Here is a 19,348-nt window from a genome sequence, read left to right on the forward strand (position 1 = left end):
AATAAACTCTAGCAACAAACTCAAGCCTCTCTCCCACTTAAATCAGGGAAGCTCTCCCTCAAGCCACCTGAGGCTGGTTTGCCGATTGTCTTTCTGCAATCCTCCTGGATCTGCGCCTGCAAGCACTCTCAGCCCTTCTCTCTTGATAAGAAGGCACTTGCAGGCACACCTCGTCTCCTGAATCACTACTAGGCTGTGGCACCATAGAAGGCCTTTCCTCGGCACGAGGACCTGGTTGGACCTCCTGCTCTGGGGCTGGGGAAGCACAGCTGGGACCTGGCAGAGCAAAACTAACACCTGGCATAGCCTCAATCAGCCCTTGCTCTGGAGGAGGCTCATCCTCCTCTTCATCCTCCGAGAGCTCATCTTGGCTGGCCATGACAATTTTCAACATAAACCTTAACTGTTTTTTTCCCTTTAGTCAAACTGTTATTTATGGTTAATAAACTGTGCCACCCAGTATGCTTGCTCTTTCTAAAGAAAGCTGGTCTCTTTCCTTCTTAGGAAAGCACTTTTGCCTCACCTTCATTGGCTAGCTAGCTAGTCTGCTTGTGAGAGACACGGTGTCTTAAGAAAATAATCATGTGCAGCTAGATGTGAATAATTGTAGCAAAGAAGTAAATTTGATTTTCCCCCCTCCCATGTCTCTTATGTGCAGACCCATTATTTAGGTAGTGTGAGGAAGCTGATTAACCTTACTGGATACTATATTTTTAAACTCAAAAACCCAACACACAAAAGCTGTGTGTATGGCCAACAAGACAATAGAGGCAGCATTAAACACAAAAGAGAATGAATGTTCCTTATTCCTCAGCAGGTTTAAGCTTTTTGAAATAGAACTACCTGGGGGAAGATGGAAGGCTTTTAAAAATCCTGAAAAAATGCACAAAGCTGGACACAAAACCTGATGTATTGAATGTCCTTACAAAGCCTAAGATGAGAAATAGCTCTGCTATTTGTTTAACAATAGGACTCCCCAAAAGCGCCTCAAACCCTTGCTGTGATGCAGCAGTGTAAAAGGTTTGCATGGTTAGTCATGTTAGAATCTTACAAAAGAAAGAGTACTCTTGCAGTAATCAAGGAGGACTTTTAGAAATGAAAATGTTAATGTGTGTGTTCTCTATTTAAGCTGGATTTTTTTTCTTTTTCTCCATAGTGGCAAAGAGAGAGATTTTGCAGATTATGAATAAAGCAATTGCAAAACCCAGAGCAAGCAGGAAAGAGAATGGACCACTTGTTGGTAATAGCTTACATATCTAACGAAGGATGGGTTGCCTGGAGGTTGGGATTAGAAAATCAGTCTGTTTCTAGTCCATATCAGTTTTAATTCAGTCAAAATTCTGTTTTATCCAGTTCCCAAATCTACATTAGAATTATAGAATCACAGAGTTAAAAGAGGCCCATTGAGTTAACCCCTAATACTGTTTTATTAATACACAAATATATTCATCTTTATTTGGTATGCAAATTTTCCCAACACACTGTACCACAGAACTTAAGACATGCACAGTTTGAAGGAGAAATGATGTTCCAATCTGCATTATTGGTCTGGAAACTCTGAATTGAATTAGTTTTCTAAAAATGCAGATACAGTTGGTCCTCCATTTTAATGGGAAATCCGTTCCAGACCCACCCACCCCCCTGCGAAAATGGAGGCTCAAGCATATTCAAGCCTCATGCTTGAATGGGGCACACCCCTGGGTGCACAGCCCAGGCATGCGCCATTGGAAATAGTGTGGGTTGCACCTCCGCAGATATTTGAGGTCGCAGATTTCAGATCCGCAAGTTAGGAGGGGCGGCTGTACATCAAAAATGTTCTCCATTTTGATAACTTGGTTATTTGTTGTTGTTTCTTGTTGTTGGTTCTGGGAATAAGTGTTGTAGTTATATTCTCTTGGATTGCTTCCTTATATAACTGAGTACTTAACAAATAAAGATTTGATATATAATATAGATACTATGAAAGTGTTAAGCTGGAACGTGAATGGATTGAACTCACCCCATAAGAGAAGGTCGGTGTACCATTTTCTAGTGAGACAGAAATGTGAAATAATATGCCTACAAGAGACACATATCAAACAAGGTGAAACAAAATATATTGAAAACAAGAAATTAGGTAATAGTTTTATTTCAGCAAATAAAAAAAGGAAAAAAGGAGTGGTTATATATGTAAACGAAAAATTGGAGGTCAGAGAAATTTATAATGGTGATAAAGGTTATATTTTGGGAGTAGAAGTGAAACTACAGGGGAATAAAATCTTAATATTAGGTATATATACGCCACAAGAGAAAAAAGCAAAGTTTTTTGAGGTTATACAAAACATTCTATTAGAAAATAAATATGATGATGTAATATTACTAGGTGATTGTAACGGGGTGGTCAACCTGGAATGGGACAGAAAATCAAGCAAGATCATGAAGGAAAAACAGGGAAAATTGCCAAAATCATTTTTTAAATTGGTAGAAAACATAGGCCTGTTGGACGTGTGGAGATACTTATATAACAATGCTAGGGATTATACCCATTTCTCAGCTAGACACAACTCGCTGGCTAGAATCGATCTAATTTTAGTTACTAAAATGTTGGCAAAGTTTGTAAAAGAAATGGAGATTATGCCGAGAATGACATCTGATCACAATCCCCAAACATTGGTATTAAAAGATATTTCAAAGAAGAAGGTAGTATACAATTGGAGATTAAATGTCAATATATTGAGAAATGAACAAGTAAGGAAAGTGATAAAGAAAACGATAGTGAATTACTTTAAGGAAAATCTGGATAGGGGCACAAATATGGATATAGTATGGGACGCAGCAAAAGCCGTAATTAGGGGAAGTTTGATTCAACAGAATGCAGTTATGAAGAAGGAAAGGGCCAAGAGAATATAACAATTAAATAAAAATCTTAAGGAGAAAGAGTTATTACTGAATAGAAATCCAAGGAATCAAAAAGTACTGAATGAATATAAAATTCTGAAAGATCAAATAATGATGGAATTAACAGAGGAGATAGGATATGAAATGAAAAGAGCTAATCAGCAATATTTTGAGAACGCAAATAAACCAGGGAAATGGCTGTCTATAAGATTGAAAAAAAGAAAACAGGTGAAGGTGATAACAAAAATCAAGAGGAATAATGAATTGATAACTAAACAGGTGGAAATAATGGAACACTTTAGAGAGTTTTATGGAAACCTCTATGCAAAAAAACAAGTGCATAAATACACTTTGAAGGAATTTTTGGGAGGAAAGGGAATTTTTTAACTAAATGAGTTACAGAAAGCAAGACTGGAAGCAGAAATAACACAAGAAGAGGTGGAAAAAGCAATAGAAAGGAATAAAAATGGGAAAGCGCCAGGCCCTGATGGGTACCCAATAGAATTTTATAAAATATTTAAAGACGAATTGAAAGAACCGTTGAGTTTAGTGATGAATGAGGCCATAAAAGGGAAGATACTGGAAACCTGGAGGGAATCAGAAATAATTTTATTACCAAAAGAAGATAAAGATGTATTAGAGGCAGCAAATTACAGACCAATTTCACTACTAAACCTTGATTACAAAATATTCGCTACAATTATGGCACAAAGACTTAGAAATTGTTTAGAATATTTGATAGATGAAGACCAGTGCGGATTTTTACCAAAAAGATATATGAAAAATAACATGAGATATATATTGAATATATTGGAGTATTATGAAAGACATTGTGATAAAAAATTAGGTCTGGTTTTTGTGGATATGGAGAAGGCCTTCGATTCAGTGGATTGGGCAGCATTGATGGAAATTATAGATGATACTAATATAGGACCAAATTATAAGAATTGGATTTCGCAAATTTATACAAGCCAAAAAGCAAAAATTAGGATTAACAGAGAATTAACAAATTCAATTAATATTGAAAGAGGCACAAGGCAAGGGGTGCCCACTATCTCCTCTTCTCTTTTTATTAATAATGAAAACTTTAGTAATTAGAATCAAGGATTTGGAAAGGATACAGGGTGTGAAAATAAAGCAACATCATTACAAAATTTGGGCGTTTGCAGATGACATTGTGATAAATTTGGAAGACCCTCAAAATAATATAGAAAAATTAATGGAAATAATTGAAGAGTTTGGAAAATTAACAGGGTGCAAAATCAACAAACATAAATCGGCAATTGTAACAAAGAATATAAAATCAGAAGAGGAGATAAGATTACAAGAAAAAGCAGGGATCAAGATAAACAAAAAGGTAAAATATTTGGGTATATGGATATCTAAGAAAACAAATGAATTATTTGAAAATAATTATGTAAAATTATGGTCAGAAATAAAGAAGGACCTCGCAAATTGGAAAAAATTACAATTAACTTTACTAGGTAGGATAGCAGCAATAAAAATGTCTGTACTACCAAAAATACTTTTTTTTATTTCAAATGATTCCTATTATACATTCAAACAAACCATTTAAAATTTGGGAAAGAGATATTGTGAAATTTATTTGGCAAGGCAAGAGACCAAGGATAAAATTAAAACTGCTACAGGATGCTCAAGAAAGAGGAGGATTGGCTCTACCAAATTTACAATTGTATGCGGAAGCATGTAGCTTAATGTGGTTAAAAGAGTGGATAAACTTGGAAGAAAGAAGACTGTTAGAGTTGGAGGGGGACGGCTTAAGCTATGGGTTCCATGCATATTTGGCATATGATAAGGAAAAAGTTAACCAAATAATAAATAGCCACAGTATTAGGAAGAATTTATTAATGGTGTGGAACAAATGCAAGAATAGAATTATGCATAAATTCCCTATGTGGCTCTCACCCCATGAGGCTATTTATAGGAAAGAAATGATTCGGCGAGAAAAATGGTTTAAATATAACAAATTGACAAAGAAAGATCAAGGCAAGATAAAAATAAAAACACAGACAGAATTGGAACAATTAGGTTTTGACATGGGATGGTATGCCTATAGGAGAATTTATGAGAGGACCATGAAAGATTTAAAGGTTTATGGGGAGGTAGAAAACAAAACAGAATTAGAGAGATTATTAACGAAGGATCAGGATAAATTAATTGGTAAACTGTATAAGAAGTTATTAGAATGGGAAATGGAGGGAGAGGTGGTGAAGGATACTATGATTAAATGGGCCTACTATATCGGTTATAATATACAATTCGATCAATGGGAACATGTGTGGTCAAAAAGTCTAAAGTACAGTGCATCCCAAAACATCAAAGAAAATTAGTATAAGATGTTTTATCGATGGTATCTAACTCCAGAAAAAATAGCCACAATTTATAAAAATAGAAGTAACAAATGTTGGAAATGTGGGGAAACAAAAGGTACATTCATACACTGCTGGTGGAATTGCAAAGCTATAAAGAAATTTTGGAAACAAATCAGATATTTAATTGAGGAAATATTACAAATTAAATTAGAATTAAAACCTGAAAGCTTCCTATTGGGAATATTTGATATTAAAAATGAAAGGAAATATGGGAAACAATTGTTTTATATGACAACAGTAGCAAGAATCTTAATCGCACAGAATTGGAAAACAAAAGATATTCCAAAAACAGAACAATGGATTTCAAAACTTATGGAAATAATAATATTGGATAAAATGACACAAACAATAAGAGATGAAAAAATGGGGAATATAACAAGACGAATTAATGATGAATGGATATTGGTATTCGAGTATATGAGGAAGCAAAATGGAGATGTTTTTGAGGATGCTAAATGAGTTAATGGAAATTGGAAGGTTATTTCCGATCTGATTTGTGATTTAGAATAATATTTGATTATGTATATGCTAAGGAAAGCATAGCATTCGTGATGGAGAAAATGATTTATGTACAATAATCAATGTATAGTTATTGGTAGTTAATTGCTGAAAATAAGAGATACACAAAGAAAAAAGGATAGTCAAAGGGGAAGGAAGTCAAAGGGATGAATGTAGGTAAGAGGTAAGATTGTGTTAAAGGGGGTGTTTGAGATGTTGGAGGATGGGGTGTGAGATGAAATGTGTATTGGGGGGGTGGGAATGGGTGTGTTTGGTGATTTATTATGTAGGTGTATTGTGGATTGCTGTGTTAGGTGTTTCTTTGAAACTTAATAAATATTATTTGGGGGGAAAATGTTCCCCATTTTATTTTATTTATTTACATCTTGCCTTTTCCCAGAATGGGATTCAGAGTCGAGACACCTGCATCTTATACTTGTTTTTCCTCGATGTGCAAAATAGGTGTTTTAAAGTCATTTTTTTTATGAATGATGCAACCCATAGCTGTCAGAGACCTAGTACACCTATGGTAGACTGTTCTCTCATCTAAATTCCTGTCTGTATCTATCTTATGTATGGTCACCCAAGCAGTTACTATTGGACTGATCAAAATTGGGGTATGAAAATTTGCTTGATGGTTTAATTATTTGTTTGGGCCATTTAAAAAAAAAAACCAAGACAATAATCATAGTTCCATAATAAAATAGTTCAAACAAGGAAACAATGTTTTCAAAAGAACTCTCAATTAAAATACAGGGAGCAGGAAAACAAAACAAATCAGCCTAGTAGAAAAGGTTTTGTTTGACTTTGGAAAGCCATCAGTGAAGGGACTGAACAAATCTTCCTCAGGGGAGTGCAAAAGACTGGATGAAACTGCAGAGGAGAGCAGGATGTAAAATCATAGAGTTGGAAGAGACCACAAAGGCCACCCTGTCCAACCCCCTGCCATGCAGGAACTCTCAATCAAATCATCCCTAACAGATGGCCATCCACGGATTTTGGTATCCATGGGGGATCCTTGAACCAAATCCCAGTGGATAACAAGGGCCCATTATACTTCTTCTAAATATATATTCATTATATGTGTCTGCATATCATTCCATTCTATTATTCTTCAAATCTAAAATACCTATTTCTCCCCAATATTTTCTCATAAAATGAATACATTCTTCTCCATCTGTTCATCCATCAAATGGAGATTAATTTTCAAAATATCTTCCAGATATATTCTGAGTCCAATATTTTCTCACTTTATCACAAAATCAAAAAGACTGATCTTTTTATCACAAGTCTACCACATATGAGAAAAAAGTTCCCTCTTTTTGATCCTGTTTCCAAGATGTGTTAGTAACACCTTTATACATCCTCAAAAGTTTCACTGGTAACAGAAACCATGGGTACATAATTTTGTAAAAATTCTCCTTTAAATCATTATTCAAGTAAACTTGAAATCCTTTGTCAACATTATCTCTCATTGATTGATTTGTATGTTGTGTCCTATATTCTGGACCCATTTTATCATGCATTCTTCAACCTATTCTACCATATCCATTCTCAACTAAAGTTTATGCATTTTAGCAATTAAATGACTATCATTGGTATACAATTGGGTTTCAGATTCTGATTTTATTATTTTAAAACCATATAAATTCTTAGCCATCTTGAATCTCTTAAATATCTTGCTATAATACCAATGAAATTCAGATCTCTCCAACCTCAATTCTTCATTTGTTTTCATTCTGTAGTGCCTGCTCCCTGTCAGGCATTAAAAGGTCCCAATGTTACCCATTTACCTCTACATACAGTTTCTTTTCTATATAAAGCTTAATTGGGTGAGACATCCATAAAGGCATTTTAGAACACACTCTTATTTTGTATTTATTTCATATTCCTTACAAAGATTTTTTAATATAATGATTAGTAAACTCTGCATTTATCTTAATTTTATCATACCAGAGAAAATACCATCTGCTGGGGCCTGTCTTCTATGTCTCACCAGTATGTGGGTAACATGGTGTGGAAGGATATTGGGGGAGGACCTTCTCAGCTTGTGGAAATCCCTCTCAATTGGTGCCAATGCCAATAATAAATAAATAAATAAATAAATAAATAAATAAATAAATATTGGTATATGTATTATGGCAGAAAGGGGAGAAAATTAGCTGCTCTTGCTGCTTTTACTGTACGCTTATGACATGAACCTCTGCCTTTCAGAAACAGTTCAAGTGCCATTATCGAAAAGGGCAAGATTTGTTGGCCCCGGAGGTTATAATTTAAAGAAACTTCAAGCTGAAACTGGTGAGTTACCTTGTTTTAGACACATATGTTAACCACAGTATATTAGTTTCACTTGAGCCTGGATCATTTGGGCATTTGTAAATTGATTATCAGTGAACATTTGTGAAGGTGCAAACACACAGAGGAGGTAAAATCTTATACAACATAACATGTTATGTTATATGTTATATTGTATATATGTTAAATAAAAGTTAATAAAAAATTTTTTAAAAGGAGGTAAAATCTAGCCTATTTTTATGATAGTTGGTATTTGGCACATGTGGTAGAAATGCAGTGCAGTGTAGCACTGAAAAAGTCTCTTTACTTCTTGCCACTATTAGACCACTGTTGTCTAGTAGACTTATGCTACTTTCCACATTAAGATGGAACATGGTAGAGGTGACAAAACAAAGTGAAAGTAATACATAAACTTTTGTGCATTGGTGGAGATGTGTTCTGGTTTGTCTTGGTGCAAATGAGACTGCTCTGCCTAGTGGACAATGAAGGAATAATCTGTAGGTTTGGCAAGGGGGTCACATTTTCCCCCTTGTGGTATGCAGAAACTTGGAGTATTGTGTTTGCAGTATTTGTTTCTAACATAAGTGTTACACTAATGTAAGTTGCTTAACTGTTCTTGCATAAAACCATTATTATTATTATTATTATTATTATTATTATTATTATTATTATTATTAAGCTTTATTTATATAAAACCAGCAGGTATATTTTATATACCCATTAATTCTTTGTATATTTTTATTACAAAGGGGTTACTGTTAGCCAAGTAGATGAAGAGACATTTTCCATATTTGCTCCAACACCAGCTGCTATGCATGAAGCACAAGAATTTGTTACTGAAATCTGCAAAGATGATGTAAGGACATATTTTAATAAGTTTAGATTTATATTTTATGATTAATTTTGGAGGAGATCCTTTCTGCATGTTTGTTCAGTCACTTCCTCTCCTATAGCTTTTTAAGTGAACTTAACAGTATTTAAATAACATATGGTGGCCATGGTGCAAAAAGATCATGTAAATGAATGAGAGGGCTTGTGGGGTCCAGTGAAGAATTCTGAATGTTTCTTCAAACATATCCCACCCTTTAAAAAACTATTTCTGCTTAAAAAACAAAAGGTCAAAGAGCCCTTATGTTTCCAAGATGGGTTTTATTACTTGGATCTTCACCAGTATATTTTTATAATTTCTGTTTTTCTCTATGCAACTTTTTTTACTGTTTTTGTTTTTCTACAGCAGGACTATCAATTGGAATTTGGAGCTATTTATACAGCCACAATTACAGAATTGAGGTAAATGAAAATACCTTCCAAAGTTGATTAGGTTTAGTAGTGTGTCTGTGTGTTCTCTGGCAATCCCACTTTTCTCTCATATGAGACCCAAAGGAACTCATACCATACATTAAAGCAATACACCTAAAACAGCCTGAAATAGACAGCCCTCAGTATCAGCAGGGCTTCAGTTCCAGACACACACTGCCGTGGATACCAAATACACAGCATCTCAAGGCCCATTACCATCATTAGATGCTGGCGTGCATGTGGTTGCCTCGGCACAGCTGTGTACACCAGAATTATTTCTATTAAATATGACATCCTGTCTGGGGGGTACACTGGAATATAAGTTCTGGAGAATTTTGTTATATGTAATCACAGTGGCCAGAATATTTGTAGCTAAGAATTGGAAGGAAAAAAACTTAGCTAGAATAGAAGACTGGGTACTGAAAGTGATTGAAATGAAGGAATTAGATAAATTAACACTGTTGATAAATGACAATAAAAATAAGGGGGGGAAATTAAAGGAATGGGAACCAATTGAAAAATATTGGTATAAGAAATGTAAAATAAAGCAGGAATGGATTTGATGATATAGCGGAAATAGGTTATGGACGAAACTGGATACATATGATAGGTAGATATGCACCTGAAGGCATACAAGGAAGATGTACTAAACTTGTTGTAGATAATGATATGTTTTGATAGCGCTGTAGGTTGTTATTTGTTATCTAAGTGGTTTTACGCATATATTTTGTTTTTTGTCAATAACTGATTAAACATAGATATGGATATATGGATATAAAATCCAATAAAGATATTTTTTTAAAAAAAAGATAGGTGGTGACTTAGCAACTGTCATTTTGAATGGGGTTGGAAGTAAAATAAAGGAAGGATGTATAGTTACTCAAAGGGATTTATGTATGGAGGAGGGCAGTTGAAGGATTGTCTGAATCCCTCAACTGCAGTCTATTGTTCTGCTATGTCTTCTATAAACCTTTAAATCAACCTGGTACCCTCTGGAAGTGTTGAACTACAGCTTCCATCAAGACCAGGTTTCACACTTGGTGAGATATGATGGGATTTGTAATCTAACACTTGGGTGTACCAAGGTAAATATAGATGAAATAAGTAACAAAATACAAGTTACATTATTTATAAAGAAAAGGGGAAGGGTTAAACTGGCTTAGTTTTAAGGGAGTATATTAATGTTATGCATCCCTCCTTGCAGCCATCCTGTGAAATTAATGCAGGTTTCACTTTTTAATGCAGAGATATTGGGGTAATGGTGAAATTGTATCCAAACATGACTCCTGTTCTACTTCACAATTCACAACTGGATCAGAGAAAGGTATTTATTTTTCCTTCATTTCAAAAAAGTTTTCTTTTCTGGCTAATACTGTTTCTACAATCTGCTAAGGGGCTGAGCAGAAGGGCCAGGATAGTACAGCCTGAACCCATACTACAGTGTGTCCGCATCATACACGGACGCTATACGCGGCTTTTAGCATACTCTGAAAGCCACACGGGGGTGTAAGGGGCAGCACATCCCATTGAAAGTAATTGGGCGTGCACTGTCACACCATCGCATCATACACAAGCCCCATTACTTTCAGTGGGGCTCAGGCATAGGTGGGGGGGGTTACGTGGGAGGTCTGGAACAGATTCCCCACGTAATAAAAGGGCGCACTGTATTCTGTACCGGGTGCTCATCAAGGTTGGTGTTTACACACCTATCTTTGCAGCACCCCAGGATCCATTACTGGCACATGCTCCTTACCTTACTGCACCGTCACTCCTAGTGTGAAGCCCTCCATCGCTGTGTCCAATATGGAAATGGAGCACCTGACTGCACCCACATAGCCAGGCACCCCATTTCCACCTCAGGCATGGTGACGGGGCATCTAAACAGCCAGGGTTTGCTGTAGATTTTCCAGGAAAGTCCATGGCAAACCAGGGGGCAAATTGACCCAGGATAAAGGGTGATTTCTCCAGGATAGGGTCAGATCCACTTGATCAGACTTGGTCCTGGCCCTGGGGTTTAGGCCTGCATTGTCTAAACAGGATGAACTGATGGCAGGGGGAACGCGAGCCTTTTGACCTGTGTGGACAACACCTAAGATGGGAGAAATGACATGAAAGAGGTGATATTGTACCAGTCGATCAAAAAGACTATCTTTTGAAGAACCAAGAGTTCAAGCAGGAATAAATGTATATCTTTTTTTTCTCAATTTCCCCCTCAATTTATGTTAATAAATCAATAGGAAGAAGTTCTGTTACTAATGTTCATTTAGACCTCATGCAGATAGGGCAAAAGGAGTGGGCAGAGGCTGCTCCTGCCCCAATTGTACCGGGACTGTGGCGACCACATGGTCCCATTTCCAATCCAGGCCACCGCCACAGTCCTCTACCTGGCCTCCAACAATGCCCCCAGTGCAGCCCAAAGCTGGCACTTTTTGTGCTGGTTCTTCCAGGTTGGAGTGAGCTCGGTGCAGCTTCTGGCTGTGTTCAAGGTGTGCGTAATGTAAACGCCATGCCCCCAACAATTTTTTGGCAAATGCTTTTATATGCTTTCCAATCATACTGAAAATATTATTGAGCTATAAAAACAAATTTAATGGTGTGAACATTTTGCTCTAGATTAAGCATCCTAGTGCTCTTGGATTAGAGGTTGGCCAAGAAATCCAGGTAATACTTCAATATCTTATAATACATGAAAATTGTTTAAATGGGTATGGTCTATTACTTAATATAGTCAGTCCAGAAACTACTACTTTTTTACATTTCACTGGATATGTGATGGTTCAGTACTGTGATATATAGGTTCGTGCTTTAGCCTCAAGAAACATGTGGGATACAGTCAGATTGTATTTTAAAAAAGAATATATGTCTATTTGAGTGCCTGCAGAACCACTCATTGGGTGTCAGAGATTCCCCAGGCTCTGTGGCAAGCAGAACACTAACAGGCAGATCCTCCCCTTGGGTCTCTTGTTTACATTATGGCTTAGAAAAGATAAGAAAAAACAAACAATTCTTCCAAGCAGTAGGTTAATTTTAGTTTTTCTTCTTTGTGCCTTAGTACAAGTGAGAAAAGATGGCATGCTCTTTGCAAACCCTTTTATGCTTGCCAGGGGGCTCATAGCAGAGGGAGTGGGCCATTACTGGCCATAAATAGCAGTTGACTAGTAAACCTCAGTTCAGTGTTCTTTCCATTTCTGATTTTTCCTAGGTAGAACCATGGGCCTATCTTTTCACCTTTCACAATGGAGCATGTTCTTTGCTGATAAACCTGTTTTACAAGCTACTCACCCCCACAAAATGCCTATGAAAGCTTGCCATCACAAGGATTTCAGTGTTCTCTGTGACCTCAATACGTCAGTGGGAACCTCATACATATGTATAACTCACCTCTTCAGAAGGGGAATTTTTTTGGATCAATGGGGCTTCCAAACATTTCTGAGATTTCCTATTACTACCCTTACTTTGACTTCAGTAGTTAAATTTGTTAGCATTTAGGATTTCTTTTTAAAGATGTGCTATTTTATAACTCTTACATTGAAACTTACTGAATTTACCACAGATTGAGATTAATCTCATTTCTTCCTACCAACAGGTGAAATATTTTGGACGTGATCCAACTGATGGCAGAATGAGGCTCTCACGGAAAGTACTTCAGTCTCCAGCGTCATCTGTTGTTAAAACATTAAGTGACAAAAACAATGTAGTAATGGGAGGTGCTATTCCAGAGTCTGCTACTTCATCATCCTAGCAGCTTTCAAAAGCATAGGAGTACTACTGGATTTAGTCAAAACTGTGGACTTCTGAAAGAGACTGAGTAATTGTTGCAAAAACCATGTAAATTATCATGCAGGTTCTTATCATGCAGAGTTGTATACACACACATTTCAAATTTTGTATAAATATATTTGGATGCCAGATTATTTTCAGTTGTGTTTTTCCTCCCATGGAGTTTTTCCTTAACAGAGCTTAATAAATCATGTAAAACCTGAGGCAGAGGTTTCTAAATGAACAGAATAGTTACCTTCAGCCACTGCAGAACAAATCAGTGCCTAATTAATGCCTTACCTCTGATACTGAGAGGTTCTTAAAGATACGTGCACTAATAATAATAATCATAATAATAATAGGATTTATTTATATGCCACCCAATCACTGGGAATCTGGGCGGCTTACAACAGAGGGGATAATAGACAGTTCCCTGCCCTCAAGCTTACAATCTAAAAAGACACGACACAAAAGAAGAAGGGAATGGTGAGGGAGGGGATCAGGTCCAGCATTCTTCTCTCCCTCTGAGGCCTGGACCAAGACAGATGGACATACTACATTCCCACACATGTTCACAGTTTTCTTTTATATGATAGTCTACTGGCAAGTAAATATTTTTAAAACCCAGCTAATTCTCTAGCATATGAACTAGAGAACAGGAAATGTCTTCCAAAATGCATGTGACTGCAGTAGTTGGAAGCCCTTTCAGTAGAATTTTATTTGCATACCTACTGTTAAAAACGAAGGCAGCGATGGGTATGATAATTATAATGTTGAAAGAACTGTGCAAGGTAATGTGCAAATAAAAGTTTTAGAAAATACATATTTCGCAACTTATTTGAATCAGTCTGTAGGCTGATGGAATTTTAGGTTTACTTTGGAACTGCCACCTAAAACCATTACATTGGTAATGTAAAGCCATTTCTAAAAAGGGCACTTTTCAGAAGTATCATAGTCTGTATATAGAAGGCAGATCCAATTGTTAGTCCATACTGGAGTAGATCCTATTTATCCAATAGCAGCATTGAATCAAAGGACTTACAGATGGGTTGTCTTGTTCCATTGATTCAATCAGTCTGCTCTAGATGGGATTAACAAATGCATTTAAGATTCTGTCTCTTGATCATGTGGAATGTGTGGTGGTCACTTGCTTTAAGCACATGCATTGATGGTACGCCATACAAAGAAATGCATCCCTGGGAATTTGGGTTGTTGGGCTGTTAACCTGAAAGGCAGAATGTATGAATGACCAATGAGGTGAGAGTTGTACAGGAAAAAAGGCTTATAGACTATCAATTCCTGTTTAGAAAAAAAATAAGGAGGCACAGCTCATGTTTTAAAAAGGAACAGACAGGTTAAAGAACAACCGAACAAACCTTAGAAATACTAGAAGTGTTGAAAGCCTGGAACTGTCAAAATTGAAATTGTAAAAATACATGACTCTGCTGCCACAGGAGAAAAACTAAGTGTCAAAAAGCACACTTCAGCCTTACAGATTTGGAGGTGTCCTGTATTAACAAAGATTGCTTTCTTGGGGGGAAAACTTAAACCTGAGAAACTACATGGAAACAACAGCATAATCAAAAGTAAACTAGAAACAGGCTATATGGAATTTAATCCTATGTTTGCATAAAATGCTAATCTTCCAAATGATTGTCACTTAGAAATGTGTAACTTACGTTTGGAGCTGCACTTATTATCAGAAGGAGTAATTTAAGTGGTTAAATTGCAATACAAAAATAATAAATAGGATCTGTTTGGTAAACTCTCAAGTCTTTAGAATTGCTGTTGAATCAAGAACAATACTAAAGTATCTATTACTGTGAAATTTCATAGAATCATAGAGTTGGAAGAGGCCTCAAGGGCCATCCAGTCCAACCCCCTGCCATGCAGGAAATCCAAATCAAAGCATCCCCGACAGATGGCCATCCAGCCTCTGTTTGAAGACCTCCAAGGAAGGAGACACCACTACACTCCAAGGGAGTGTGTTCCACTGTCGAAAAGCCCTTACTGTCAGGAAGTTCTTCCTAATGTTGAGGTGGAATCTCTTTTTCTGTAGCTTGCATCCATTGTTCCAGGTTCTGTTCTCTGGAGCAGCAGAAAACAAGCTTGCTCCCTCCTCAATATGACTTCCTTCCAAACATTTAAACAGGGCTATCATATCACCTCTTAACCTTCTCTTCTCCAGACTAAACATCCCCAGCTCCCTAAGTCGTTCCTCATAGGGCAAGGTTTCCAGACCTTTCACCATTTTAGTCGCCCTCCTTTGGACACGCTCCAGTTTCTCAATGTCCTTTCTGAATTGTGGCACCCAGAACTGGACACAATATTCTAGGTGGGGCCTGACCAAAGCAGAATATAGTGGAACTATTACTTCTCTTGATCTAGACACTATACTTTTATTGATGCAGCCTAAAATTGCATTGGCCTTTTTAGCTGCCGCATTGCACTGTTCACTCATGTTCAACTTGTGGTCTACTTGGACTCCCAGATCCCTTTCACATGTAGTTTCATTCAGCCAGGTGTCCCCCATCCTGTATCTGTGCATTTTATTTTTCTGCCCTAAGTGCAGTACCTTACATTTCTCCGTGTTGAATTTCATTTTGTTAGCTTTGGCCCAGCTTTCTAGTCTATTCGGGTAATTTTGATCCTGTCCTCTGAAGTATTAGCTATTCCCCCTAATTTGGTGTCATCTGCAAATTTGATAAGTATGCTCCCAATTCTGTCATCCAGGTCATTGATATAGATGTTGAATAACACTGGGCCCAGGACAGAGCCCTGTGGGACTCCACTGGTCACTTCTCTCCAGGCTGAAAAAGAGCCATTGTTGAGCACCCTTTGGGTTCGGCCGGTCAACCAATTACAAATCCATGTAACAGTTACCTTGTCTAGCCCACCTTTTACAAGCTTGTATGCAAGAATGTCATGGGAAACTTTGTCAAAGGCCTTACTGAAATCAAGATACACTACATCCACAGCATTCCCCTCTTCTACCAAGCTGATAATTTTATCAAAGAATGAGATCAGATTTGTCTGGCATGACTTGTTTCTCTGAAACCCATGTTGACTTTTTGTGATTATGGAATTGCCTTCTAGATGTTCACAGACTCTCTGTTTAATGATCTGCTCTAGAATCTTTCCTGGTATAGATGTCAGACTAAGTGGACAATAATTGTTGGGATCCTCTTTTTTCCCCCTTTTTCAAGATGGGGACAATGTTTGCCCTCCTCCAGTCTGCTGTAATTTCTCCTGTTTTCCAGGAGTTTTCAAATATGATTGCCAATGGCTCCGATATTACATTTGCCAGTTCTTTTAGTACCCTTGGATGTAGTTCATCTGGTCCTGGAGACTTAAATTCATTTAGATTAACAAGGTATTCTTCTACTATCCCTGTACTTATTCTGTGCTGAAATTCCCCTATTCTGTCCTCTGCTCCATTATCCTCAGGTTGAGCACCTTTTCCTTTTCTGAGAAGACTGGGGCAAAGAAGGTATTGAGTAATTCTGCCTTTTCTCTGTCCCCTGTTAACATTTTGCCATCTTCTCAACGCAGAGCCCCTACCATTTCCTTCTTACTTTTGCTTCGGACATATCCAAAAAAGCCCTTTTTATTCTTTTTAACCTCTCTAGCAAGCCTGAGTTCATTTTGTGCTTTAGCTTTTCTGACTTTATCCCAACATGTGCTTGCTATTTCTTTGAATTCCTCTTTGGTGGTTTCCCCATTTTCCCATTTCTTATATATGTCCTGTTTAAAACTTTACTCAGCTGAAAGTTTCTTAGTCATCCATCCTGGTTTCTTGAGACATCTCCCCTTTTTCTTTTTCAATGGAACTGATTGAAATTGTGCCTTCAGTATCTCCCTTTTGAGAAACTCCCATCCTTCTTGAACTCCCCTCTTTTAGTATTTCTGACCACGGGATCACCCTCAATACTTCTCTAAGTTTACTGAAATCCACTCTCCTAAAGTCTAGGATGTGTGTCAGACTATGCCTGGCTTCTCCTTTCCATTGTATAACAAACTCCAGGAGAACATGGTCACTTCCATCTAAGGATCCCACCACTTGCACCCCATTAACCAAGTCATCCTTGTTGGTTAGGATCAGTTCTAAAATAGCTGACCCTCTTGTTGCCTTTTCCACCTTTTGGAAAATGAAATTATCTTCGAGGCAAGTGAGGAATTTGCTAGACCTTGAGGATTTGGCTGAGTTTGAATTCCAGCAAATATCAGGATAGTTGAAGTCACCCATCACTACTACATCTCTCCTTTCTGAGTGTGTGGTCATCTGTTCTAGAAAGGCATCATCCAATTCCTCCGTCTGACTTGGGGGTCTGTAGTAGACTCCCACCATAACATCCTTGTTGTTTCCTTCCCCTTTAATTTTTATCCAGATGCTCTCCACCTGGCTTCCAGGATTAATGTCCTGGATCTCTTCACTGGTGTAAATATCTCTGACATATAGTGCTATTCCTCCTCCTTTCCTGTTTGGCCTATTTCTCTTAAAAAGGTTATACCCCTCTATTTCCACATTTCAATTATGAGACTCATCCCACCAGGTTTCAGTGATGCCTATTATATCATATTTGCTTTGTTGTAATAGGAGTTCAAGTTCATCTTGCTTATTTCCCATGCTCTGTGCATTAGTGTAGAGACATCGCAGATCATGGGTCCCTTTACTTGCTGCTTGTGCAAGTTTTTTTGCCTCCCTCTGTTGGGTCCTTGCACTTTTTTTCTTGTTTCCTCTATGTCAGTTTGACAATTTTCTCCAGCCCTTTCGCCTTCCTTAATATTGTCTTTTTTGAGAGGCAAGTAAGCATTCCCTAGTTTTGATTAAAATGCACATTGCTATATCATACTATCATAGAAAACTGAGATCGTTTAAAAGTGAGAGAAAAAGGATTTATCCAATGCAAGATACAGAAATTTCAAACGTTTAGTTATGAGACAGTTTTGTGTTGCTTCACCTCTGAAAAGTACCTCTTTAGGACAAGAGGTGGAGAGCTGATCTTTGACTATCGTAATGAAAAATATAGAAATACATAGAGATGAAACAATTTATACAATTAAACACAAACTTAGTGTGGCTGAAGGGGAACTTCGGTTAAGGTTGAGATAATGTAAATGTGAACCTTTGAATGTTTGAGATCATGCCTATGTATTTTTGCTACTTTAAGTGAGTAAAATATGGTTATCTACACGCGCTGCTATTTTCCATTTCTTTTTTCTAATATGCATTCTTGAAAGAAAGATGCAGATATCTGTATAAGTGCCCCAAAGAGCTTTTATAAACACTTTTGTGGAGCAATGATAAAATAATCTTAGTAAAAGGTTACAATATATTTCAGGAAAAAATATACCTCTTGCACTTTGGGCCAAACCCTAAAGGTGATAATTTGTTTGTCTTTGCCTAAATTAATCTGTTCAGAACATTTACTGATCTTTGTGAGGGAGTTGTTACAAATTATGTCTTATAGCCCCTATTTTCTTCATGGTTAGGGATGATAATGCCAATGTACATATAAAAATGTGTGCTGCTTCAGGATGGGAATCATGCAGCCCTTCAGATAGTGAATGGAAGTTCCCAATATTCTTTACTACTCACTGCTAGCTAGGGCTGACAGGGAGGTACCGCTGAATAGGAAGATTGCACTATTCTCTACTTTAACCCAAGACTTTGGTTTTAACCAATAAAGTATTGTAGGAGTTTATTGCATCCCCTCATGCCACCTTCTCTTTTCAACCTCACTGCAGTTGCTTAGGTATAATAGCTTGCTGCCACTGTTTCCCTAACTATTGCAAGTGTGAGTGCTGAGAGGAACATGTACACATGTTGGTAGCAGCAAGTAACAAACCTTGCCACTATATTTTGTGAGGTTTGCTCCCAGGTAAATTTGCAGATATGTGTGTGAAGTATTATCATCTGTATTAGTGCAGGGCAGAACTCTAGCTCTTCAGACCTTTTGATGCCCTTTAACACCACACAGTTGCACCACATGGCAACATCATATGGAATCCTGGGATTTTATTTTCTATTCATTAATATTTAGTAGAGAGCTCTGGCTGTGAATTCAAAATGCCCCTTCCTAATAGATTGCAGGATTCCTTGTCATGTTATATGGCAGTTAAACTAGAAATGTACGACTGTAGTTGTGCAGTGTGAAAAGGCCCTTTATTGCCACATTTGTATATTATTGTTCGGTCTGCAAAGCCATGCAAAAGATATTCTCAGC

At 37.2% G+C, this 19,348-nt stretch overlaps 1 protein-coding gene across 2 annotated transcripts in view; it reads left to right on the plus strand.

Annotated features, from left to right (window-relative positions):
• The window catches only part of LOC149310419 (polyribonucleotide nucleotidyltransferase 1, mitochondrial-like), a 43,194-nt gene extending 29,252 nt beyond the window's left edge, over positions 1–13,942 (plus strand). Inside the window, exons 22-29 of one of the 2 annotated variants that reach the window (XR_016281648.1) lie at positions 1,157–1,240; positions 7,983–8,066; positions 8,813–8,919; positions 9,298–9,353; positions 10,608–10,686; positions 11,400–11,546; positions 11,976–12,023; positions 12,949–12,979. Coding sequence is in view for 1 of the 2 variants with exons in the window: in XM_089528874.1 (XP_089385000.1) it covers positions 1,157–1,240; positions 7,983–8,066; positions 8,813–8,919; positions 9,298–9,353; positions 10,608–10,686; positions 11,976–12,023; positions 12,949–13,104 (614 nt within the window). In the remaining variant the exon portion in view is untranslated. Of the gene's footprint in view, positions 1–1,156; positions 1,241–7,982; positions 8,067–8,812; positions 8,920–9,297; positions 9,354–10,607; positions 10,687–11,399; positions 11,547–11,975; positions 12,024–12,948 lie in introns of both variants that reach the window. The other variant, XM_089528874.1, reaches the window with a different exon arrangement.
• Positions 13,943–19,348: the final 5,406 nt, after the last annotated feature.

This window comes from Sceloporus occidentalis, unplaced genomic scaffold (assembly GCF_023333645.1).
Source record: "Sceloporus occidentalis isolate IW3139 unplaced genomic scaffold, rSceOcc1.0.p SCAF_6, whole genome shotgun sequence".
NCBI classification, from domain to species: domain Eukaryota; kingdom Metazoa; phylum Chordata; class Lepidosauria; order Squamata; family Phrynosomatidae; genus Sceloporus; species Sceloporus occidentalis.